General features: G+C 33.2%; 4 protein-coding genes across 4 annotated transcripts; 2 read left to right on the top strand and 2 right to left on the bottom strand.

Annotated features, from left to right (window-relative positions):
- Positions 1-2579: 2579 nt before the first annotated feature.
- LOC132727729 (serine beta-lactamase-like protein LACTB, mitochondrial) lies at positions 2580-8548 on the bottom strand. Its single transcript, XM_060713296.1, has 6 exons — positions 8458-8548; positions 7328-7417; positions 6744-6905; positions 6340-6401; positions 4513-4740; positions 2580-3167 (listed from the first exon to the last, which is right to left on the bottom strand). Exons 1-6 carry the CDS (start codon positions 8546-8548, stop codon positions 2655-2657), a joined length of 1146 nt encoding a protein of 381 aa, XP_060569279.1. The 3' UTR covers positions 2580-2654.
- A 5999-nt stretch (positions 8549-14547) lies between these two features.
- Positions 14548-17255, bottom strand: LOC132727728 (lithostathine-1-beta-like). The gene is made up of 5 exons (XM_060713295.1): positions 17094-17255; positions 16719-16816; positions 15738-15828; positions 15197-15443; positions 14548-14651 (listed from the first exon to the last, which is right to left on the bottom strand). The coding sequence occupies exons 1-5, from the start codon at positions 17149-17151 to the stop codon at positions 14615-14617; spliced, it is 531 nt and encodes a 176-aa protein (XP_060569278.1). The 5' UTR covers positions 17152-17255; the 3' UTR covers positions 14548-14614.
- A 442-nt stretch (positions 17256-17697) lies between these two features.
- LOC132727726 (sigma intracellular receptor 2-like) lies at positions 17698-20133 on the top strand. Its single transcript, XM_060713293.1, has 3 exons — positions 17698-17864; positions 18456-18600; positions 19304-20133. Exons 1-3 carry the CDS (start codon positions 17754-17756, stop codon positions 19585-19587), a joined length of 540 nt encoding a protein of 179 aa, XP_060569276.1. The 5' UTR covers positions 17698-17753; the 3' UTR covers positions 19588-20133.
- Positions 20134-24080: 3947 nt separating this feature from the next.
- On the top strand, positions 24081-27150 carry LOC132727727 (sigma intracellular receptor 2-like). Its single transcript, XM_060713294.1, has 3 exons — positions 24081-24261; positions 25132-25276; positions 26824-27150. The coding sequence occupies exons 1-3, from the start codon at positions 24151-24153 to the stop codon at positions 27105-27107; spliced, it is 540 nt and encodes a 179-aa protein (XP_060569277.1). The 5' UTR covers positions 24081-24150; the 3' UTR covers positions 27108-27150.
- Positions 27151-27157: the final 7 nt, after the last annotated feature.

The following is a 27157-nucleotide window of genomic DNA, read 5'->3' as shown; positions in this document are numbered from 1 at the left end:
TCTAATAAAATTGAAGCCCAAAATTCCCCTTAAAAGGGGCCCGGATTAATTCTCATTTAGCCAGTGCTTTTAGTTTCTTTTATCAGAGTTAAAAAGAAAAATTTTGAATAAAACAAAAAATTTGTGTGTGCATGTGAATTTTTTTTTTACAATACTCAAATTCATTTTTCGTTGTATTTAAAGGTTTTCGAAGTTTTTTTCCTGAACGGGGGTCAATAAACCCAAAGGGCCTTTTTAAATAGACCCCCTTACCTGATTGACAAAGTAAATTTTTTTTGCCTAATATCATTTATTTTTTTAAACCCTTACAAAGTTAAAACTAAATTTAATTTAAATTTCACGAAAGCTCTCAAAAATTTAAAATGATATTTTTAAAATTTTTGTATGTCATTTTTGAACTCCGTACGTTTAGCTAAATTTTATCTTGTAATTTGGGGAAAAAAAAATGATTACAACAATGTAAAAGCTTTAAATATATTTAAAATTTCTTTTTAAAAAATTTTTTTTCACAAAAAAATTGTTTAACAACAAGAAAATTTTAAAAAAACAAAACCCCCTTATTTTTCTTTTAAATTTTTGGATTGTTTGGATTTTTCCGGTTTTGCATTTTTGTTGCTGCCGTACACAAAAAAATTTTCCGGGTTTTGCTTTTTTGCATCCCGAGAATATCATGGACCTTGTTTTTTTTTCCCGATTTTTCAAACTGAAAGGGGTTTTAAAAAGCTTTTCCCACAAAATTGGAGAAAATATGTATTTAAAAACGACTTGCCAATCCCAAAGAACACATTCAATGTATCCACTATTCTGTTTGAATGTCCCTAACTCGCAGGTAAACAAAAAAATTCGGTTCGTGAAATTTTACTTTTTTTTGTGTGACATTCCCGGCCGTACCTCAGTGGAGTACCTTTACTTAGCGACAAAACAAATCAAAAATAGGTGCTCAGTAGTAATATGTATTTTTGAAACTAACATTTTTTTCAGGGAGTCCCCTTTTATAAAAGTCATGCTAAACAACACCAGACATTTTCTTTTTTCCAAAATTTTATCAGCTTACTAGTTCATTGGTAAACTCAATCACACAACACATTCTCATAGATTGTACCATTGAATGAACCGAGGCAATATTATAGTGTTTTGAACCAATCCGAAAGTTGGGGACATCATTCACAGGAGTTCCTAATCTTATTGATAAAAAATTCTAATCATTATGGATAAAAGAAATTCTTATTTGCCTAAATTTGCACACAACTTTCTCGCGAAAAAAAACCTATAAAAGGCACATACACAAGTCAGAGTCAACCCTTACTGGCAGCGGTGGCGAGTACAAATAAGCTCAAATACACACCATACATTTGTCGGAAGACTCGCCCCATAAAATGGGCAGACCAGTGGTCGGAGTATAAATAACCTCAAATGCAGACACAGTCGTCGGCAACCTAAAGACTTCTTATTGGGCGCTTACTGAACATACTTGGACTTACAAGTCATCTCTTTGGCAATACTCTGCGAATATTAGAATCTTTCATGGCGAAGGGCCTTTTTTGTACAAACTGTGGATGGACCTTCATTAAACATAGACTTCGTCACAATCCTTTTTGACATGACAGGATTTTAATGATAACTAAGGAAAAACATCCAGTAAATCTGTAAGTTTTCTACAGCAAGTTCTTGTCCGAATTTTTGCTAATCATATACATCTATGACATTGGCACGGTTTAAAAAAAACAAACAAGAATAAAGATCAACAAGATAAAGGCAACGTTCACAGGACACAAAGTCTAAAGTCTTAAGCCTAAACTCAATTTGTAACGGGGAAGTCATTATCTTCATAGTAGCCAAAATGATAGTGCATACTCTTACCAAAGATAACACCCTGTTTAATTAAAAAACAAGGCTTGTCTAATTACGAAATTTTAAAGGGGGATAAAACAAAGTTAAACTGACGAGTTTAATATAATTCTAATAATTACATTATACCGATGTACGTATGTTGTTTTAACCCTTAACGAAGTCCGTAATTAATCATTGCGTTACCAGACAGTTTTCCATAATAAACCGGCTATATTAACAAACATTGCTTCCTTTTTTAATACAGGTCGGTCCGTTCGTTCATCCGACTCTCCCGTCGTATTTTTTTAAAAATTAAAAATTATCTTCTTTCAATCTATCTTTTCTTTAAATAATAAATTAAACAGAATGTCATATGATATAAGTAATGTGTAAATCACCCACTTGTCGAGAACATAATCTTTAACATTTGATGCATTACATAAAAACGAAATAACATTAAAAGTTTCCATTTCGTGTTTATTATTGACACGCTGACGTCTATGATAAATTTCTGGCCTTACTTGAGGTTTAAGGCATTCGTGTACACATGTACCCGATATAAACCACATATTTTCCGCTAGGTGTATAGTTACTCAGGTAACAAAAATGAATTATAAATTATAATGAAGCCATTAGATATTTCAACATAGATGTTGACGTTTTAATGCATTAGACAATTCATAAAAAATTACAGAAAGGCGGTTCTGCATATATGTTTTAGATGAAACATTTATAATAATCATTATAGTTTACAGGAGAAATAACTTAATCAAAATGAGACAACCATCACAGACACGTCACTTCACTTGCATGTTTTTTATAATTCACATCTTGTAACCAACACATTCAAATATTCTTGCGATATCGTAAGCGGTTTTATTTAACCCAACAGATGTCATATTCGCAATTATTGCCACAACAACACCTTTTGGACGTTTTGAATTAAATAAAGATGCCTCTTGCAGATCTTGAGCAGTATTTGACTTACTGATTATTCCATCAGTCTTATTTTCTGAATCTTTGTTTTTCTCGTTTGTATGAAGTGCACTTTCTCTAGGAACAACCATCAAGACACTACTTGCCCCGATGGCACCTCCAGTATGACATGCATAGAACTTTTGATCTTTGCAGAATGCATGCTCGTGTTTGTTCCGGCAAACACTCCAACCCATACCGTATCCAGCGTTGACTATACCTTCCCACTTAGCTTCCGGGATCACATAGGGTGTCCACATCATTTTCATTGTGTCTGGTTTAAGAAATCCAGACAGTTTATCATCGTCTTCAACATTTTCTTTTGATTCTTTGAGAGTCGTTTGAGTAAGATTTTTCTTTTTCTTTTGAATTGCCCCTTTACTGTACTTGTAGGTTTACTAGAAGGGAATTGGGAATTTTGGCCTCGTTTGGTTAAACTAAAAAGCATTGCATTTCCCCAAATTTGGGCGGGCGTCTAACACGTTTTTTAAATAAAGGCCCCCTCCGCCCTTTGTTTTGGGAAAGTCCACAAACGGGGGATTCTCTTTACCCCTGTTTTTTGTTTTTAAATAGTGGCCCCACAACGAAAGGGAAGCATTAACCCTTTCTTTACTTTTTTGAAAATATTTAAATGATTTATTTCATATTGGGGAAGGGAGAAATAAAATACAAAAAAAATTTCCCAAAAAACCTTTTTGTTAATAATAAACATTTTTAAAGAAAATGTTAAAAAGGGAAAGTTTCAATACTGAATTTTTTTTTATTTTTTTAAAAAAAAGGGTTTTAAATAAATTGTTCTGTGGGAAAATATTAATACATAATACATACATGAAGGATACGGACCCCAAAGTAAGATAAAACTCCAAAAGAACCTTTGCAAAAAGGTACTACTATTAGGAAAAAAATGGTTTTGAAATTTCTTCAAATGACTTTTGAAAACCCAAAGGCAAAAAAAACAATGTTCTTTTAAGAGCCCCCGGCCCTTTTTTAAAAACTTATTTTAATGATTATTTTATCCGTAAAGTCATTTAGGAATTTTATGGATTAATATCATAGCATATAAAAATGACACAACTTCAGCTCAGTCCTCATATACATGTTCTTATTCACGCATGCGTACTCGAAAAGACAATGCCCTAGTAGAAACTGACATACATTGGCGTTTATAATGAGTGTCAGCAAAATGTCTAATAACATTAATAAAACCTTTTATTGCTGGGAATATAATTATGTTGTCCACGTTATGATATGACCAGATGGTGGTTTATACATAATTTTCCCTATAGATTGTCGTTTATGAGTTAACAATATTATATACGTCTAACATTGTCTGTTTTGAAGTGTATTTATGAGTGGTAAGTAAATTATATGCGTCCAATATCGCAATAACTGAACTATTTTCTCATGTGGTCAGTATGTCTTACTTTTTTAGCAGTAGATTAATATTTCCTCTACTTATGAAACATGACATAGAGTAGTTCTAAGAATAAGAGTGTGTCATGTGTTACACGAGTAATAAGGGTAGTAAGCGCAACAGCTATGTTTAAGATTTAACTTAGATACTGGCATACAAATCAAATGTATGCCTGGAAATAAAGATCTTAAAAGAAAACTGACTATTCGAAGAAAGATATTTTAACTTATTTAAATGAATAATATGACATCAAATCTAAAAACCATTGGTTAATTTCTATAGTTTGTGAGTCACAAAAACATAAGTGTGTTTATGTACCTTCCTCTGTTTTTAATGAGAGGTTGATGTTCTTCCAGATATGTATTTTCTAGGCCCAGTTCGTCCAACGTCTGTCGTAAATATTCCTCAAACGGCATCTTTGCTGCTTTTTCTACAACAGCACTTATAAGAGTCCATCCGTGAGTTGTGTACAGAAACTTTGAACCTAGATAACAGCAAAGATGTAAAAAGAAAATAAAAATCTAACTGTATCAACACCAATAAAATTTCTTTCAAGTTATCATAGAACCACACAGATATTTTAACAAAGAAACAAAACATTCACTGTACATGAAATTACAATTGCACAAGTTAGCATTATAAAAAGCAAATATGAGCCGCGCCATGACAAAACCAACATAATGGGTTTGCCAACAGCATGGATCCAGACACAGTCTGATCAGGATCCATACTGTCCGCTACCGTTACAGGTATTGTAAGCGAACAGCATGGACCCTGATCAGACTGCGCAGGCTGGTCTGGATCCATGCTGATCGCAAACGCACTATGTTGGTTTTGTCACGCAGCTCATTTATCATTTTCCTGGCATAGTAAAATACATAAAAAGGTGCAAAAGAATACAACGCTATATTTTATGCTGTTAGTTACAGATAGAAAAATGGTGATACGGTGATACAGTTCTTAAATTTGCAAGTCTAAAAACCAAAAGGATAATGAATATGTATACATTCCTCAATTCTTTATAAACACATTTATCAGATTTTTATAAAAAAGATAGCTCATCTAAAGACATGCATCTTTATTACAATTTCAATCTTCAATTTCAATTTATTAATTCAATATTTAAAAAAAGCCCCAAGTTCGCCTTTTAAAAATTTATGTTCCCGGGGGTTTTCATCGACGCCATATACCCGCGCAATTTACAATAAAACTACAAAACCCAAAACCCGGTTGTGAACTAAGGATCGGGCTTTAAAAAACCCCGACTTTCCTGAGGGTTTGTAATGTTTGTTAAAAGTAATATTCCCCTAATGTTTATTTTACTCCTTGGGTTTTTCTTCAGGGTTTCTCTCCCCTTTTTTATTTCCCGGTACAGATTTTTGGGGAAAACTTTCTTACATTTTCTTTTATTTGTTCTGGGTTCTTTCTTTGGGAAAAAAAAAAAATAGTTATGCGATGTTATATTAGGGACAATGGATTTAAACTCCCAATTTTTTTCTTTTAAATTTCCCTTCTACCTTTTCTTTTTAATTTAAAATCTATTCTTTTAACAAAGGGTATTTTGACAGATTTAACATTTCAAGAATTTCAGGTAAACAATTAACCACTTATTTCCATTGTTTGTTTCTATATATAACATGAAAGCAATAACTACAAGTTATCTAGAAATAACTATTTTAACCGTTTCTCTACTTGTAATAGAGTTGGTAAGCGAACAGCATGGATCCTGATCAGACTGTGCGGATGCGCAGGCTGGTCTGGATCCATGCTGGTCGCAAACACACTATGTTGGTTTTGTCGTGACGCGGCTCATTTTAACTAATGTTTTCTCAATTGCGCTACTAGTATTCGAGGGATGATCCAGAATTAGGTTAAAAATTCATATAAATTTCACGTTTTCTTCATTTTTCTTCGTTAGTATTTTTAACCAATTGTGTTGTACTTAAAAAGCATATTTCTATAGTGTGCAAGACTTTCTTTTTTTTTAGTACCCCTCATTTCATAAAATTTTCAGTCTAAATTTAAACCCTTTTAATGGGGGTTTTCATAAAAATGGAAAAAGAAAGCAATTTAAAGTTCTTACGTTTCAATGGATTTTCCATTTTTTTTTTAAAAAAAACCCTTTCAAAAAATGACGAATTCCTCCTAAATGGGAGAGTAGCTGCCGGGTCGTGATTTCTACCTGTAATAATAATAATAAAATAAATTTGTGACTGACGCAAACGCATTAAAAGCGTCTAGACAAACTTCGTTAAACTTATGAAATGAATCAATATAGATGAACTAAAAAAGGGTTTTATTGGCTAAGCGACTACATGAATATCTGTAAAAGACTCATTAAACCCAAAATACTATAAATCTTTAGTCTCAAACATTTTTTTAAAAGTTTTGATTTTCTGCTTCAACTAATAATCGGTACTTTAATTCCTTATATCTGAACCATCTTTCGCTTTTACTAAATGTAAAGAAATGGGAAATTTTTAAATATGATACAGACACAAAAACGTTTTTTAAAATTTTTAACACTCGGGTACATAATACTGCACAGGCTTATCAATGTCAAGGTCACCACGTTCTATAAGCTTAGCAACCGTCGCCATGGTAATCGCCTTACTTATACTTGCTATACGGAATACTGATTCTGGTGTGCACTTAACGCGGTTTTCTAAATCTGAGTAACCAAAACCTGTACAGAAGAAAACAGATACATTTAATATATTCAAAGTATAAACGTATATTAAGCTGCTTAACACACTAAGAAACCTTTGGATAAATAGCAATTTAAAATTGGATCAGTATGATTCTAACATATAACATTTACATTGCTACTTTCTTACTATTCATAGAGGGAAATGCCTAACATATTACCACTCGCCTAATAGTTTTTGGTGCAAATTAAACAATTATTATAGTGGCATTTTGAGATAAAAGACAACAAGATGTCAAGATCCAAAACCTTTCAATTAACTCATCAATGTGTACCTATCGGATAACTGAAAAAAAATATAATTGCTAACATTTATAAAATATATATTCGTTCTTCCGGTAATAAAGTTTCTTTACAGAAGAAGAACAAAATGTAATTATGATAAATTTATAGGGAAATACCTTCTGTCCAGACAATCTTTCCATCGACTGAGACGGCAACCGTCATGCCTGGACTTCCAGTCTCGATCTGTACGATAAAAGAATTTAAACCTTTTTATTTTGGGAAGGGAAACAACAAAAAACACACATAAAAATGTAGCGACGGTTTTTTTCTGGCAATTTTATGACTCAATTTAACAGTTTGGATAAAAATTAAAAAACCGGGTACTTTTTCAACACAATCAATTTCAACACCCCAACACAACCATGCTTTGCCCTTGTGGCGCCGTCTTTTTTTTGGTCCCTGCGGCCCTTTTCGCAAACCGTTTGCTTTGGCGACTTAGGGTACATTCAGTGAAGCCCCTTCCTTGTTGGGTCTTTTTTCCCCTTACAGTTATACAAAAAATATTTTTTTAAAATGTTTTTAATTTTTGTTTTATGGGTGAAAAAGTTCCCTTTTTCCTACATCTTAACGAAAATTAAGGGGGTACAACTTGATAAAAATTTTGGCAATTGGGGGGATAAAGTTAATCAGGAAGCGACCAAGATAAACACCTGCAAACATCCATCTTAAGTAAAAATTAGTTTTTATAAGGACTAAAAATGAAGGAGGAATATTCGAGATACCTTTTTCACAAAATAGAGATCTCTCTTTTTGTTAACGCCCTGACAGACAAAGAACCGTGGCGCCAAGCACCGTTCCATCTGGTTGCTTTTTTCCCTGGTCCTCAGTAGTATACTGTTCAACGTTTTACTTTTAACTACAATATTAGTTAGCAAACAGCACAATGAACGTTCGGCTTCAGAAACTAAAGACAAGTACATGTTAAAAACCAGGTTTTAAAATACATAAAATGATCGCAAATAAAAGGAAATAATTTAAGAAAGAAACTACAACTTATTGTTAATTTCTGGAAACAGTGTTAAATAAAACCTTAGTAACATTTAGGGCAGAATTATATATAATAGGAAAAACAACTGGAAATTAGCTTCTCGGCCGCCATTTTGTCATGTTGGTCGTGTTTGACTTTTTAAAAGGATTCTAAAAGAATCGTTTGGCTTGTATCGAAGCTTTGTTGCTAGGTTGATTATAGACAAGACACAAGAGTAGAACCATCGGTCTTCGTAAGGTAAATGGACAAATCAATTACCTGAACGAACGAACAACGGTTGAGGAAAATGTGATTCCAAGTTATCAACTTTATCTACTCTACGAGGTGGCGAACATATCTTTAAGCTCATTTAACTACGCAGAAGACTTTAGACTAAAGTTCTTTGCAAACGACATGTAGCTAATTGCATTTATAAGTCTAGTTATAGCATCAGGGACCAATCAAATAAAGTTTTACATACCTTGACCACAAATCCTCCAACAAGAACAGTTCCTGTAAATAATGCTGTCCGGAATATAAACTTTCCATAGCGATCTGGATTCCGCATGCCTTCATGACTTAACTGCCTCCGCTGTTGTAGAACAACCCTATCCAGTTGACTTTTAATATTATGCCTTGTAAAAAAAGATATTTTACAAACACGGAATAATCCCCGAGAACTCTGCATCGTTAACCGCCTGGAAAATAAAACTCTAACAGTGTTCCCTGACTACCAGTTACAATCTACATAATTTCAAATAAAGACGTAAAATTTTTAACATTTGAGATCCGAGTTTCCTTATTATAGAATCTTTGTTCAAGTACGGTCAAAACCAAGACCAAAAACATGTAAGGAGATAGATATAACCTAGGCTGTTGTGTGTTTAATCACGCTTTAGACTGTCCTCAGGCCACTTTCTTGGCAAGAAAACGAAGACAAATTAGACAAGCTGCCGAATATATCGAAATTATTCATATACAATACAGGGTTAATGCACATTTTTTTCGTGCATTAACATTTGCAGAAGCACAATGACACATTTTAAGTCAGAACCAACAGGGCGAGACTTTTTATAACTCTGAAAACTTTTGCAGATGTTAATGCCCGAAAAAAATACATTAGCGCTATTCTTGCATAAAAGTATCAATCTTAATTGGTTATTCATATAAAGAAACCATTGCTTGTGACAAGCTTTCCACATGTTTGTGGCGTTATTGCATAAAGCTGTTTGTACTAACACACATAATTAAAAGAGAAACAACGGCGCGTGGACATAAGAATTTTTCCGTTCATGCATATTTTCTTCTCCATTAATGTAAACCTGCCTTTGAATATCCGTTAATACATATTTTGTTCTCCATTAATGCATACCTGGATGCGCTGTTTTATGCAAAAATAGCTGTTGGTTCTGTGGAGCAAGAGGTCAACGGCATGGAAAGCCATATTTTATAGCCTGGAGTGGTTTCGGAGAGAAGAAACCCCAGAAAAAATATTTAAGTAAAGATCGACAGTTGACTATTCAAAACATACGTAAGAGAATGCAATCGTTTTCTTTAACCGATGATCGGGGCATTTTCAAATATAGTATATGAAATGTATTTAATTCATTCCTTGCTGTATTTCATGTCTGCAAAGAGCAATGTCCTTCTCAATGACTCTCTCAATAACATTAATGAATTCGTCTAACACGCCAAATAATGCCTTGACATCTTGTAATGTACTATGTGATTAAATAGAGACCTACATTCACGATCACAGCTGTTCTATGATAAAACTTAACTCACCTCATACATTACACGTGACATCCCATAATTAATGGTATGTACTCATATTATATGGTTAAAGTACATTTCGGCGGATAAAAGACGGAATTTTAGCACCTAATCATTAGGTGCCTTGTCCTCTATACATGTATACCGGAATACGGAATTTAATGTGTTGCTTCAACACTTTTTTTAGTCTCACTCTTGAAAAGAGTTTCTAAAACAAGACCAAGATCGCACAAGTGGCGAAAGAAAATCATTACTTTTTAGAGGTACATTCTAAAACGCCAAGTAGTTAAATGCTTCTAATTCAATTACTTTCGAAATTGCACACATTGATTCTTTTTACATTGTATATGTCTTTATTATCTTTTAAGTGCTCCAGTTAATCTATGTAAGATTCATATATTTGGCCTCTAAAGTTATAATATATTGAATGTACTTACATGATTATTTATTACGATTAAAAAATAAAAGTATAACTTTAATGTAATGTCACATTTTGGTTGTTTATAGCTTCCTTTATCTGTGCAACAACTGCCTTTATCTGTGCGACATCTCCCCACCCCAACCATCCCCCACACCCAACCCCAAATGAATACAGCAGTTCCTCAGTTCTGGAAGCGATCCTGGTACTTTCTTTCACATGCCCGGTGTAGAGCATCGTTATATGGGATCTTGGTTTCTAGAGATTTTTTTAAGAAACCCATTAGTATTGTAAGTGGTGATAGCGGGGTTTTCTTTTATATGACCCCTTTGCCCTTGATAAGATTACCAGATCAGCGTTTATCAATTTACCAGAGAACCATCAGTGTTTTTTCTCACTTAATTTGCCCAAGCCTATTGATTTTGGGAAAAGATGTCGCTTATACTGCTAAAATGGGAAGTTAAAACTAAAAGCTGGTGTAAGTTCAGATTTTTTGGGAAGACTGGATTATTTCAAAGAACATTTCGATTGGGAAGAGGTCTATAAAGAAGAGGCCTTTATAGGCTATGTTATATCAGGTGAAACATCACTGATCATAGATGTGCTCCCCTCATATGGTTCTTGATTTGGCATTATATATGTAACTGAGAGGTCAATACTTAGGAATGTGAAATGGTTTATGATTACATTTATTCTTTATTTTCATGTGATATAAATTAATAAATATTTATAATTACTTAAATATTTATAATTTCTTCAATATACTGTATATTGTACTTATAGTTAAATCATATTGTACAGGAATTATCTGGTGAATAATTTAACCTGTTCTGTATAGAGACCAAACTTATTCTGCAGAGGAATATTGCTAGGACATGTGCAGGTAATAAGTTAACAAGGTGTGCCTAATTATAAAAGACAGGTTTGGAATAGCTTTAAACATTTTAACTGGTAATTACACGTAAGTTACATTAATTACAAATTACAATAACGAGTCAAACTGATAAAGCTCTGCCTACATGTTTTTCTATATTAGTAATTTCTATTCAATATGTGTCCTCTAGCTTTAAAAAAATGTGTGTTAAAGCCTCTTATTAACCCATTGCTTCATGAGCATTTTGTGAAAAATGGCTGTTTTCATTGAAAAGTCTCCCGTTACAAGTTCAAATTGCTATAATATTATAAAAACTGCTTCAACACTAATCAAACTTGGCACAAATGTTGACTGGACCATTGCCCTTGCAACAACATGCTCAGGCTTAAATTTTCTGTTACCATGGCAACGAGGGGACATCTCAAAATTGCCAAAAATCACTATTTTGCGTTGATTTTTTCCATCAAAATTGATTTCAAAGTGCTGCAACTTCTCAATGGATTGAGATAGAGTCAAATGCTTTTCAGCGTTGCTTACACGTTACCTTATGATCAATCTGGGGTCATTTACAGCCTCTCACAAGCCCAAAATTTTCTTGGCGATGAGGGGGACTCCGCCCCCCTTCAAACCCCCCAAACAGAAGGGGGCACATCCCCCATCAAAATTGATTTCAAAGTGCTGCAACTTCTCAATGGATTGAGATAGAGTCAAATGCTTTTCAGCGTTGCTTACACGTTACCTTATGATCAATCTGGGGTCATTTACAGCCTCTCACAAGCCCAAAATTTTCTTGGCGATGAGGGGGACTCCGCCCCCCTTCAAACCCCCCAAACAGAAGGGGGCACATCCCCCTTCTGGCAACCCCCTGATGTATCTTTTGGTTGGGGGGCCGCGCCGAAAAAGAGGTCACTTTTTTAACAACATTTCTCAAACAAAACCAAGTGTTTGGGGCCTAAATAAGGCATTTTTTCATCATTTGAGACAACAAAAAGGGGGGGTGTGAAAAAGGCGTTAAAAGGCGTGTATATGAAGTAATGGGTTAACAGAAAATGATGAAAAACTTGAAATTACCCTAAATCGCGTTTTTTCATGTTTAATCATGGCCTGTCATATAAATTTGATGAAAAATTGTTGTTTTGTAATTTTTTATTTTTTTCATTAACCCATTGCTTCATGAGCATTTTGTGAAAAATGGCTGTTTCATTGAAAAGTCTCCCGTTACAAGTTCAAATTGCTATAATATTATAAAAAACTGCTTCAACACTAATCAAACTTGGCACAAATGTTGACTGGACCATTGCCCTTGCAACAACATGCTCAGGCTTAAATTTTCTGTTACCATGGCAACGAGGGGACATCTCAAAATTGCCAAAAATCACTATTTTGCGTTGATTTTTTCCATCAAAATTGATTTCAAAGTGCTGCAAACTTCTCAATGGATTGAGATAGAGTCAAATGCTTTTCAGCGTTGCTTACACGTTACCTTATGATCAATCTGGGGTCATTTACAGCCTCTCACAAGCCCAAAATTTTCTTGGCGATGAGGGGGACTCCGCCCCCCTTCAAACCCCCCAAACAGAAGGGGGCACATCCCCCTTCTGGCAACCCCCTGATGTATCTTTTGGTTGGGGGGCCGCGCCGAAAAAGAGGTCACTTTTTTTAACAACATTTCTCAAACAAAACCAAGTGTTTGGGGCCTAAATAAGGCATTTTTTCATCATTTGAGACAACAAAAAGGGGGGGGGTGAAAAAGGCGTTAAAAGGCGTGTATATGAAGTAATGGGTTAAAAGGTGAACGTAAATTACGTTACCTAATAGCTTGCTTATTTCAGTTAATACCTTTTGTAATAACAGACAACACAGACTTTGTTTTATTAATCAAATTAAAGATTATCTGATTTAGGAATGAGCTGTGTGTACATGAAGTATGTAGCTTATTTTAAGTGCATGAAAGTGTTGACAGGTGTATTTATAAATGCTTTGTAACTATCATGATGATATCCGCATAATTGCGTTGCTAATGATTGATAAAGTGTTCACCACTTCTATAAATACGAAATGCAAGGTTATATAGTGTTAATGTTAAGTGGTTATCCTTAAAAAAACCAGCGAACTACAAAGGGTACCGTTAAATATCATACACGAAAAATTTCCCTTACTCCCATTGTGAATATAATGCACTGGTCAGTATGAATATTCCGAAAAAAAACCATTAACAACGGTCCAACAACGCGGTAGTTTGCCATCATTTATATACATGTAGAACGTAATTATTTACATAATAATCTAGAAAATCTACATAATAAATACAAAAACTTACTCTGCAGCAGTTAATCCCGAACAGTTTCATTCAGTTAATCCTTGAAATTTGTAGAATTATTTGTACAACACAAAAGCAAATAAAAGGCGTATTGGTTTCTAAGGGAAGTAACCGATTAAGTACTTCATTTTACAAAGAGCCCCGGCTTATTCAAATAAAATTAAGATATCAGATTTCCTGATAATTGCATGCTTCATAATGATTAATATACATTTTGTTAAAAGAAGAATACGTTTGTTTACGTATGATATTTAAACGAGAAGAAGTTTTTTCGAAAATACAATGTATATACAATAATCTGATTGATATAACATTTATAATGGAACAGGGGAAGGAATTTTATGAAACGCATACTTTGTTAACATACGAGTTGTCTTTCTTGCGCATTAAATGAAAATATTTCAGTACGGGGTGAATAAGATGTTATGCTATATATGACAAAGTCAATGTTTTATTTATTCATTTATCTAGATATGTATTTGTTTGTTATCACTCACTCACTTACTCAATCAATCAATCAATCAACCAATCGTCCATTTTTATTTATTTATTTATTGGTTGGTTGGTTGGTTGGTTGGTTGGTTGGTTGGTTGGTAGTTAGTTAGTTAGTTGGTTTAGTTGGTTGGTTGGTTGGTTGGTTGGTTGGTTGGTTGGTTAGTTAGTTAGTTAGTTAGTTAGTTAGTTAGTTAGTTAGTTAGTTAGTTAGTTAGTTAGTTAGTTAGTTAGTTAGTTAGTTAGTTAGTTAGTTAGTTAGTTAGTTAGTTAGTTAGTTAGTTAGTTAGTTAGTTAGTTAGTTAGTTAGTTAGTTAGTTAGTTAGTTAGTTAGTTAGTTAGTTAGTTAGTTAGTTAGTTAGTTAGTTAGTTAGTAAAAACATGCCCAACCAACGTCCATCCTGAATACCCAATATGTCTAAGAATATCCACCCAATACCACCCTAACCACCTACCTCTGTATCTACTTTTGAATATATCAATACAACACAATTTCGGTTTCAATTTTAATATGTATTATATACATATAGATATTAGAGTGAAGAGATTGTGTTCGATTTTACTTTCCAAACGCCAATGTCGGTATCTGTGGTGGACTATAAAGAAAAAAATAGCTTTTTAATCGAAATGAGGCAAAACACAACCTCAATAAACGGTATATAGTTGTCATTCATACATGTATAGTCATTGTATTGTACGTATGTATTGATCATGAAAAGAAGAATTGTTGAGATGATAATAAAGAATCTTAACCAGAATTCAAGTTTGAGTTATAAAGATAGTATGGCCGGTTATATGACCCTTTATAAACCTTTATTTGAATAATTATATAACCCGAGTCGCTAGAAAAAAAAACGAATTTACATGTACTTCTCAAATTTGACAGCAGTCGTGTAATATGGTTTATATAAACGTCACAATTATCCAATGAAACGTGACGTTACAAACGTGTAGCATTATAAGAATATTTATATAACGATTTCAGTAAAAAAAGATCATCAGAAACATATGATATGTTCGGAATAATAAACGCATATACTTATAAACGCATGCCTTGATTGACTCGTCCGTTAATTAGCAGAAGGACTTTTAATTTTAGAAATTAAGTTTACAATTCAATCAATTTTAGACGGCTACTCACTTATATTCGCATATATATTTCTCTCTTCGGTCACACATGACGTCAGCCAGTTCAAAATTATGCGTCTTACCATCGCCGTCAAATTTATCAAGGAGCACGCAACTTTCGTCTTTCTGCCCATTGTAGTGATCCGGCTCACCGGTAGCCCACATGTTAAATACCGTAGAGTTATATACAGTGTGACTTATTGCCCACTCGTACACATTTCCCTGACGTTTGTTACTCAGACCCACCCATCGGCTTATACCTTCAATAAAAAATTTGATTTCATTATGTAGAATTCGACACATTAAAATAAGAAATGTAAGAAAATAATATAACTTTATTCTCATTCGTATTACTATGCCCATCCAGCAATTCTTGGGCATTAAATTAAATAACGAGGGCAAAAAGACTTATTTTATGCCTGAAAACAATTCAGTCAACCAAAGAAGCTAAATAAGTCACATGTCCCCGCTTTAAGTTACCATAACGTAGGTTAAAAGAATAAATGCAAGATTATACTACTTTTTTTTTTTTTACAGAGTGATTTAAATATTACCTTCACGATCTTTGCTTGCTTGTTTTACAAACACATATTCCGGTTCTGTATTGATTTCTGCCAAGTAACCTCCCAACATATTGCACGATACCTGTAGCAGATTGACTGAATTATAGATGTTCTATATAGATAAAGGCTTGTAGTACAAATTTTGATTTTCCGATGAAGACGTTGAAACTAATTAAATGTGTTGTCTTTATACAACAAATGGTTGCGACACATATTATCGTAATTACTTAAAGTACTAATCATATTTATTTTTTATAATGTATGTTATGTACGCGGCATCATGAATTCGCGACGCGACCGATTCGCCAATAATAGCGAAAATTAAAACATCGCGAAAAATACCGGATTTACAGTAATACATTTTGTATGTTGGCATGTTTACACTTAAAATATGAACGGAAAACATACTCTAACATTATATAACTAATATGCTCATACTTTGTCAGTAAAATACTAGTAAGTAGGATAATTTTGACTAAGGGTCCAGTCAGTACGGATATGTATCTATAAAATACATTTGTACATTGTATTTCTATAAACTATATATAGTAAAATATATGTTGATTCCATGATATTATGAAAGATTCACGAAAGATGACCCGATGATTAAACACACATGAATTGTGCATGTAAACGGAATAAAATGTTTCGTAAAGAATTATTATCCTGCAATTAGGAGACAATGATTTTGCGCATGCGCCATTTGCTCTTAAGGAAATATACAAACATGTTTCTTTCGTACATGTATTTTAGAAGTATTATTCTTCAAAATTCAAAAGTATTTTTGCAGCAGATATATAACTTCATACGCTTTAAGTTTGGATTATTTTTTCTTACAGTCGTAAAGACTATATATGCAGCGTTCCTGTCGAAAAGTCCAAACATTTCGATGGTTATAAGGGTTAGATACGACAAGAAAACTTGGATTAAGTGAACCTACTTCATACATGGTTCCTATTTAAAGAATCTTACCAAGGCCCCTGTCCAAGTTTCTAAATCATGACTGAAAAAATAGTATGAAGTCATCGCCGTTCCATTAAAAGTTTTGTCAAATCCCATTGGCGGCGACCCTGAAAAGAAATGATTTTTTTCTGTAATAAATTCTTCATATAGTTTACCCCCCTTGTATTCAATACAAAACGCTGATAACTTAAAAAATTTATTGAAGAAATGTATATATCTCAACGAAAACGTGTATTTGTTTAAAATTGAATTGACTGTGTAAGACTTCGTATGGTTATGGCTCGAATACGACACCATACTTATACATATAACAGAAACAAACAACAAACAAACAAAAACACGTGTAATGAAACAGTGAGATTCTATTTATAAGGTAGTGCTTACCTCCTGCATTAAAAATTTGAACTAAAAAATAAATCGCTGAAATCGTAAAAAGATACATTTTTAATATCCAAGTTAATTTATAGTTAGTAAGAATTTTAAAATTAAGAAAAGATAAGAGAATCAACCCGTTTTCTTATCATGACGAATATTTCTTCAAGCTAAGCGTGTCATAAATCCACTTAAGATTGTGACATATTTAACATAATTGTAACGCTTTATAATAGATACGATATTGAAAGGTCAACCCCCTCCCCCGTTTCCCCACCCCTTCCCCCGCAGCAAATTTTACGGGAAAATTGTCTACTGTGTCATTTATTGGCGAAGAGATTTTGTTCGGGAGGATAAAACTTTATCATTTATTTTGAGAATAGTATAAATTTTTATGTATTAAATTATTTCATTCGTGAACACCAGCTATTATGTTTTCACTGGTGACTACGCCACTCGTGAAAATATTGCATCTGGTGTTCACTCGGTGAAATATATTTCAATCTTACATGCAAACAAGCAAATATCCTCTATTTAAAACTAGTACCGACAAATTAGTTCGTGTCAGTAACTCTTAAGATTACGCCGTCGGTTAAACGCACGAGTACGGGCATATTGATTACACCGGGTACAATAGTTCAAAAGAGTGTGTTATCTCGACGCCGCTTAAAAATGGAACGATTTATTGACTTGATATATTTGCTATATTTTGCCAGTCATATTCCAGTTGCAATATTTATAGATTCGCAAGCAGTTTTGCCGAGATGGATTTATCCAAAACCGGTAAGAAAACTGAATAACGTAAACGTTTTTGATCAACTTATTACTTTTGTTTCGTTGATGATCACTGTCATGAATATGTTACTGGACAAACAAGTTTGAACAGTTCAGTTTTTTTTTCTCTCACGAGATCGCAATTTTAGGGAAATTTTTACATATTTGATAATTAAAAAATTATAAATTGATGAATATAAAATTGATAACATTTATCTTAATAATTTAGGGCGATTATTTTATCGAGCTATGTTATGTAATCGGGGAAACACGATAGCTGTAAACGGCTGGTCTAATGTTTTGTAAACTTTCAATTTTGTATTTGTAAATAGTTTGATACTGAAAACCAAACAAATTCTTGCTTTGCACGTAAAAATATTTTTCCTTTTTCCTAGATATTTATAGAGTCGCAATAGTCAATTTATTGTTTGTATTCCAGACATTTATCGTCTGTACGTCAAAAGCAATAATATGTTTCAAATAGTTTATGCATTCATGTGTTTAAAACACTTTATATTTATCGTACTGTACATGTGATATTAGTCCTTATTAAGATACATTTGCGTTCTCTCGATCAACATTGTTCTCATTTACTTTCAGGCAGTAGACCTTGTGGACTGGTACATGAATGAGTTTGGTGATTCTATGATGAAAGGGACACAACCCTGGTTCCAGTCGTTTATTGTCTGTGAAATTCTGCTACAGTTTCCGTTCTTCTTTGTGGCACTTTACGCAATCTTGAAAGGTAATGCGAAATATAACGACACCTTTACAGTACATGGGAAATAACAGAACTCTTGGTTACATTAAATCATACATATAATGTTTATTTCTATGTGGGAGACGAGGGTCAGTATATTTCTATTGAAGTTTGAACAATGAGAAATACTTTCGCGTTCACTATATACGAAAAAGATACTGATTTTCTTCTTACGGTCACATTTTGTATGTTTGTTTGTTTGTTTGTTTGTTTGTTTGTTTGTTTGTTTGTTTGTTTGTTTGAGATATAAATGTGTGTGCGTGCGTGCGTTCGTGCTTGCGTGTTAGAGAGATACTCGGCATCAACACTTTACCCGGTAAAAGAAATGAAATATTTGAAAAGTTGTGAAAGAAAATACTACCTGGATTGTTGTTTATCACTGTTTTATTGAAATAAAATTAATGAGAATATAAATTTTCACAAAAAGATAGGTATTTCTGGGTATACAACAGATGCGATGTCTTATCAAAGATATAGTAGATACAACTTATATACAAATATATTAATTCATTTGAAAAGGACACGTTTATATCTAATAATGTGATTTATGTTTTTTATGTATTGTAAAATTGTTTACATTTGTATGACGATGCATACTTGTACAAAATCTGTTCTGTTCCATAATCTGAAATACAAATTTTATTTGTAGATATCAAGTAGTACAAGTTAGTTATCTTTCTTTTTTCAGGTATCTCGAAAAATCGTTGGATAAGAATTCCTTTGATCGTTTACTCCACCCACGTGACCACCGTGTTGATCTGTATATATCATCACTTGTTCTTACATGATTTCTCGAAAGACGAATTTCCTGGACCAAAGACCATGAAAGATCGTGCACTTCTTGGACTTATTTATTTTCCATATTTTATTGTGCCTGTGATTTTATTAATAGATGCCCTGTTTAGTTCCAGATATAGGACAGATAATGCACGTGCAAGACCTGTAAATGCAAAGAGTAAAAAAGCCCGGTGATTTCTAACATGGTTGTTGTAAACTGAAATTAGCCAGGCGACAAAGACTTAATGATCATTATAACATGTTTGAACAATTTCATATGTTTTTTCTTCTTCTTCTTCGTCGTCGTCTTGTTCTTAAATTCTTCTTCTTCATTTAAGTTTAAAGGAGGTTCACTGAGGTCCAAACTTTTCAAAGTTGTATTTTTACATATGATCAACAGGGGTACTTTAAAAATAAGAAAAAAATATGCAAATATAAAATAGGTTTACTTGAGGCCATATTCCATTACAGATAAAATTATTATTCGGGAAAACAAAGAAAATAGAAAGAGTGAATGTTATTGATACAGACCAACATAAAGCTGAACACAAATATCAAAAAATACTTCCATACAGTGCCCATAAAACCTCAGTGGAAGCCTTTTAAGTAGTTAAGTATACAAAAACAAAAAAGTCGAATGCCTCCAGCTTATTAAAAATTTACTATTATTGATTTTTTTATTATCGATACTATATTTTCATATTAGTTTTGACAATGTATGTAATAAATAAATTACGGTCATGTAATTGTGGTCTTATAAGTGTTCTAGTGTTTGCACTGGTGCTTACTATAGTGTCCGGTTACCGCTTTCAAGTTTCAACAGTCGGCAAGATACCTACAACCAGTGTAAAATTTTTATAGTGTTACACAAATATAATAAAGAAAATGTGGTTTTTAGCCTGATTATCCGACATAAAAGCGTGTATTTTTAAAGCTAAAATATATAACATATACTTAAACGATGGAACAGGATCATTTGGACGAAATGTTGGGATGTCTTGACTTCTTTCGACGAAAGGGAAATGATATTGACCAATCATAGAGATGTTCTGACTATAATACAGGCGGGACAATCTGAGTATATATCAAGAATTTGCAATAAATCTTTCTTATCTTAATTAGCATGAAATGAAATGATTTGTTCCAAACGGTCGGAGGATAGCTTCTTTTTCTTCTTTTTTCTTTTTTTTTTTATGTTGTATATAAATTTAAATTAGTTTTAAACTTTTTTAAAACATAAACGTGTATTTGTATGGATGTACCAGGTTAAGCAGGCATTTATGATAAGGAGGCGGGGCTTGTTACAGCCGACAGCTATGGAGGGCGATCGTTGCCAAAATTCCAGACATGTAATGTGTTTCTTTTGAAAACTACTTTTGAAAATGCGAACATGTATGTCTAGCATTTTTGATTGCATTCGTGCACAGCAAATGATATGCCTCTTAATCCAATCCTTTAATTGAAGGTACCCGCTTTTAAATAACAAGGTTACATGTAAATCTTAACAACTGACCTAACACACATTTACAAGTTCGTATCTACCATTGCATATAATACATAAGCATGTTTACACACTTGTAGATATATATCTGTACCTGAAAAACACAAATGAAATGTAAAACTCGAATGCAGAAAATATAATTTAATAAAACGTGTTTCCAGTCGTAGAACTACAACAGTACATTTACACAGTTACATGTTAAAATGACAAAAGTAGATTCACAAAGTTAAACGATTTTAAGTCGTGCATGACGCCCCGCCCCTCTCTGAGTATTTACGATCTTCTATCACGGAAATGTACGGACAGGTATAATACCCGTCGCCTCTCTCCTATTTCTCAATAAAGTGAAGGAAAACACGGCGTCCATTCTAACTTTTTTTTATTTCTATAAAAAGTCCAATATTATTGGTATAAAATGAAAGATTACTCCATAAGCTTTCTATGAGTGCCTCGGAAATAAAAATGAATTAAATAGATGTATTGAATTTTTTGTTGTTTTTTTACTCTGAAAATAACACTCTCGAATTGGTAAGAAAAACACGGCGTTCCCCTCCAAACTTTTTTTTTTATTTCGTAATTTTGATAATTTTGGATTGAAATAAAAGTGTGCTTAATACGATTTATGATATATAATTATATAATGCCTCAAAATAAAAATGAATTAAAATCAAAATGAATTAACTTTTTCGTTAAAAAAGTTTATCATGTTACTTTCTGTAAAATAGAGAAAGTAAGATTTCCCTAAAGAACGCTCAAAACGACAAAATTGAGAATGTTGCAGGCCCGGTTTGATTGAGCCTGCTCATGGACGGTAATGGAAAGAGCAAGTTATCGTCCACGCCCCCCTAGCACCGGCTTAAGCAAAATTTCAACATGAACTGGTACAATTTTGAATTTTTGAAACATCCGCAGATGTGTTAATATGGCGATTGTCATGGAACCTTCAATGTGACACGTAAGTGCCATACCATGAAAAACGGCATATGATCCCCAAGTAAAAAAAAAAAAAAAACACACACTCTGAAATTCAGTAAGAGAAACATGGCGCCCCCTACTTACTTGTTTTATTTCTTGGTCAATTTTTGATAATTTTAGAAATGAATAAACAAGATCATCAAGGAAAGGCGGCGTTGATAATTTTAGACTCAAGTAAAAAATTCTGGAAACAAAGTGATCCCTCGGAAGCATTAATCACAACAAAATTACATAAGAATTGCAGACTCGGTTTGATTGAGTCTGTACATGAAAGATAATGAATAAATGCAACATCCCTCACGCCCCTTAGCACCGGATTGAGCGGTACTCAATTCTCAACACTTAATAGTACTTAAGAATCCTTAATGAACTTTCTAGTGATGCCTTAAAAATGAAAATTAATTACGTAGAAGTATTAAAAATTTTGTTTCTAACTTATCGTTGTTTATTTTTTTTTCTCTTAAATCCACACTCATAATAATTATATTCGGAAAAAAATAACGTCGCTTCCTTTAGATACTTTATTCAAAAAGGAAAATGAATATTGAATGAAGTTAAGACCATAAATTTTGAACAAGTGTATTAAAAATCTGGAAACAAAGTGATCCATCGGAAGCATTAATCACAACAAAATTACATAATAATTGCAGATTCGGTTTGATTGAGTCTGCACATGAGGGATAATGAACAAGTGCAACATTCCTCACGCCCTCTAGCACCGGCTTGAACTGTACTCAATTCTCAACACTTAATAGCGCTGGCATCAATGATCCCGAAAGACCAGAAAAATATAACAACACTGAAGTGAAGTACGGGGCAACTTTTTACTGCTGCCACATGGCACTTGACACCTGCTGTTGTGAAGTATAAAAATCTGGAAACAAAGTGATCCCTCGGAAGCATTAATCACTACAAAATTACATAAGAAATGCAGACTCGGTTTGATTGAGTCTGTACATGAGCGATAATGAACAAGTGCAAACAGTTTTTATTCATACTGAAAATACCTTATTAAAGATTGTACATATGTGCTACGGATAAGTATTTTCTTGATTTCGGAAAGGAACTCTCGGTGGCCGTTTAAAATATACTTGCATAGTTTTTGTTGAAAATGAAATTTGTGCCAATACATTTTTCAATGATACCAATAAGAATATTGGATGGTTTTTTACATTATCAATAAAATTACTCCCTTGAAATAGATAAATACAGAATTGAAGTTGGTCATTGTTTCCCCTAAAAATTTCCAAATGTTTCTCAGGAATATATGATAAACAAGATCAACAAGGAAAGGCGGCGCTCAATGAACGCAACCCCACATGAACATGCAACAAGAACAAGTGGCAAGAAGCCCAGGCGGACCATAAACAAAACACAGGACAGGGCACTAGGCAGAGCACGGACAGGATAATCACTAAAATGATAAATCATTTGTAACTGATAAGAACACGATATTAAATAATAAGGTACTGCATAAGTTATCTTCATCATAAATGGTAAAATCAGCAATTTTCAAGTGATGTTGCTAGTGACAAAACTTTTGTAACAAATGTAACATATATACGAGTATGTTATGAAAAATGCCGTATGTTGTCCTTCAGTTTTATTTAAAAATATGGGAGAGGCGCCGTTTTATACCTGTCCGCAATAGAAGTTCGTAAATACTCCGAGAGGGGCGGGGCGTTATGCTTGACTTAAAATCGTTTAACTTTGTGAATCTACTTTTTGTCATTTTAAAACATGTTACTGTGTTTAACGTACTCTTGTAGTTCTACAACTGGTAACACGTTTTTCTTAAACTCTATTTTCCGTATTCGAGTTTTACGTTTCATTTGTATATTTCAGATTCTATAAGTGTGCAAACATGCACATGTATTGCATGCAATGGAAGATACGAACTTGTAAATTTGTTGTCGTTTTAGATGTTAGGTCAGTTGTTACGATATATATGTAAACTTGTTATATAAAGGCGGTAACCTTCAATTAAAAGATTGAATTAAGAGGTATACAATAAAAATGGTAGGCATACAAGTTCGCTTTTTCAAAAGTCATTTTAAAAAGGAACACTTTACATGTCTGGAATTTTGGCAACGAACGCCCTCCATAGACAGCAGCATTCTACTACGCTAAACCCAAAAACTCACTGACCCGTGAGTGTTATTGACCGCGTCATACATGTACACCGTTCGGGTGCGTTTATTTGAGTAAATATAAATAAGTATGAATAGCAGTAAGTTTACTGTTTACATCACCGGATAAGTGTAAATATTAATGTACTAAACATGGAGAGATATATTGAATTTGTTTATTTATTATATTTTGGCAGTCATATTTTCTTTGCAATATTCTTCGATTCCCAGGCTATTTTCCCAGACTGGTTCTTTCCACAACAGGTATGAGGATTTTCTTTCTTTTGTATTAAACGAAATGTCAAGTTATAGAACATTATATAAGTATATTATTTATCTCTATATTTTTAAACACAACGTAATGTTAAGATAGTATATCTTAAAAATGTGTACATGTTTGTTATTTAAACATACTTTGTACAGTGTCAAAATCTATTTAAAAACTGACCTACATTTCATCGGTAAAGTTCATACGCTAAATAATGAACAGTTCAAACCCTTACTACTCGTACGTGATACAGTGATGATCGGAAGTAAATATGAAGCTTGTAATCTTAAAATATGTTACAAGTTGAATTGTTTAGACTCGCACTAAGTGATACAGTGGTTCCCTTAATACATGTGTATGGTATTTGGCAACTATCTTTATTTCTACATTATTCTTTCTTCATGATAACATGTTAAATTGCTTCAAGTCACTACTATACAACAATACACATGCATGTTTTAAGCTACAAGTGGAAACATGCGGTAAAGGGTAAAGGATGTGAAATTAATTCCAATTTTGGGACGGTAGAAGTAAAAAATAACAAAAAGCTTGTACAACAGATTGGTAATATTTGAGATTTTAACTGCAACTCCTTAATTGATCGATTGATTGATTGATTGGTCGGTCGGTGGGGGTTTGCTTATTTATTTATTTATTGTGAACAAAGTTCAAAGTGTAAAAATGAACAAAGGGCAATAACTCCAAAATAAGGCAAGACAGAGTTATGGTTCTTTGCACTGCACTTTCATCCAATGAGATCTATCTGCCTACAAACTTTCATGTTGATAGCTCTTATAGTTTTAGAGTTATGTCCCGAACAAATCGATTGATAGTTGCTTATTTATTTATTTATTTGTTGTGAACAGTTGAAGGATGTAGTAAAGTCGTATACAAGGGACTACGGGGATTCCATGGTAGCAGAACCGCCGGCCTGGTACCAGTCATTTCTCGTCTGCGAAATGTTGTTCATCGTCCCTTTTTCTTTCGCTGCTATTTATGCATATTGGAATGGTAACGTTATTAAAACATTTATTTAAAACAATTATCTTTAAGTTTTGATTTAAACATATTTTATTGCCAAAAATAAGACATATACATACATGTAGACAGTTACAATACAATGACATGACATATTTGGCAAAAGGGTTGACCCACAAGTTCTCTCAACATTAGCAACGGGTCTTCCCTGATGCAATAAATTACAATAACTTATTTTACAAGAATGACTATCAGTTAGATAGAAGTAACAAAACTCACACATATATATAGTACTTTATATATCTTTAAGTTTTAAGCGGTAGGGCCCCCATCGCCATTAGAATACATTAATATTCATAGAATAAAATGCATGGAAATGTTTACAGAGTTTAATAATAATACTAGTATTGCGTAAATATTCACAGTCAATCTATGTGTTAATTGGCATGTTTTATACTAAATGTGACTAAATTCACTGGGTTTTCTTCAACATTTTTACCAGCCGTGCACTGACTTCATTTTTTTCCCAAGCTCACAGCTCCTAAAGTTTGCGTAAGAGACTTTTTATGCACATTCTTCTATGTTTTTAGGTTTAAAACGCAACCGCCGATAAATGTCGCAAAATCTTCTGTTGTTTAGTGTGGCAATATAACGTTAAATGTCGCATGTTTTCCCTGTGCCGTTTAATGTCGCAACACTACCGCTTAATGTCGCAAGATGTATCAGCTAATGGTACTTATATACAATTAACATTGAATAAATGTTTGTTTATATTTAGTAGCTCTGGGAAAGAAAGGAATGTCCCGATCCTTCTGCCGACTCAAGATGAACAAAGCTTTAAAGTGGATTGGTCTACAATGGGCACATTTTACAAAAAGTATTTAAATAATGATAAAAAGCAATAGTAACGTACATTACACGTATTCTTACAAAATATTTCTAATTTTCTACATGATTTAATATGACATTTATATGATGAAATACTAGTATTTTGTTCTATCAGTATTCACACATAATTCTTTGATGGTTTGTTATCATTCTTGATACCTAATACTATCAACAAACATAAATATTTATGGTATTGCATAATTTCTTACAGACCAATTCACTTTTATGTTGTTTTTTTGTAGTGTTGTTAACAGTTGTCATATTCAAAAAATTGCTTTTGATTAGTCTACGTAACTGTGGCATATGTCTTAAAATTTTCATTTGTTATACTTTCTCAAGATGGAAAAGTTGTCAATACGATAGGTTAATCGAAGAAACACTTTTTTAATGACACACAGTAAACGTTAGCGGCAAGGGAAAATGGTGCGCCATTAAAACGTCATTATATTATAGACATTTAGCGGCGGTTTCGACATCTAGTGGTTATAGCGCGACAATTAGCGGCAAGTGCGACTTTTTAAGTCGTTGCGACATATAATGGTACCACAATGAGAAACTGCGTATTGTAATAACACTTTTAAGAATGACAAACTCGACTTCGAGACAGTTTTCTAAGGGCAGTGTCGATCTTACGTAAATAATGCTCTTTTATTATCACTGTTTAGAACTACATTTTTTCTTCTTTGTTGCAGGTGTTTCCAACAACAAATGGATAAGAACTCCGATGATTATTTACTCCACACATGTTATCACGGCAGAGTTCTGTATCTATCACCATATTTTCCTTCATGACTTCTCGAAAGACGAGCTTCCAGGACCGCAGAATATGAGAGCTCGTCTCGTTTTAGCAATGTTTTATTTCCCATACTTCATACTACCAATTATTCTTTTATTTGACTCACTTTTTAGTTCTGTTTATAAGTATGAAGTAGTTGCTTATCAAACTGCAAGATTGAGTGGAAAGAAAATACAGTAGTTTAATGTGGTTCCAGTAGCAGACGACAAATTATAGACTCGCTTATGGTA

This window comes from Ruditapes philippinarum, unplaced genomic scaffold (assembly GCF_026571515.1).
Source record: "Ruditapes philippinarum isolate M1 unplaced genomic scaffold, ASM2657151v2 ctg10594_1_1_1_1, whole genome shotgun sequence".
NCBI lineage: Eukaryota > Metazoa > Mollusca > Bivalvia > Venerida > Veneridae > Ruditapes > Ruditapes philippinarum.
The sequence above is the reverse complement of the archived record's forward strand: the minus strand, read 5'-3'. Positions and strand labels throughout refer to the sequence as shown.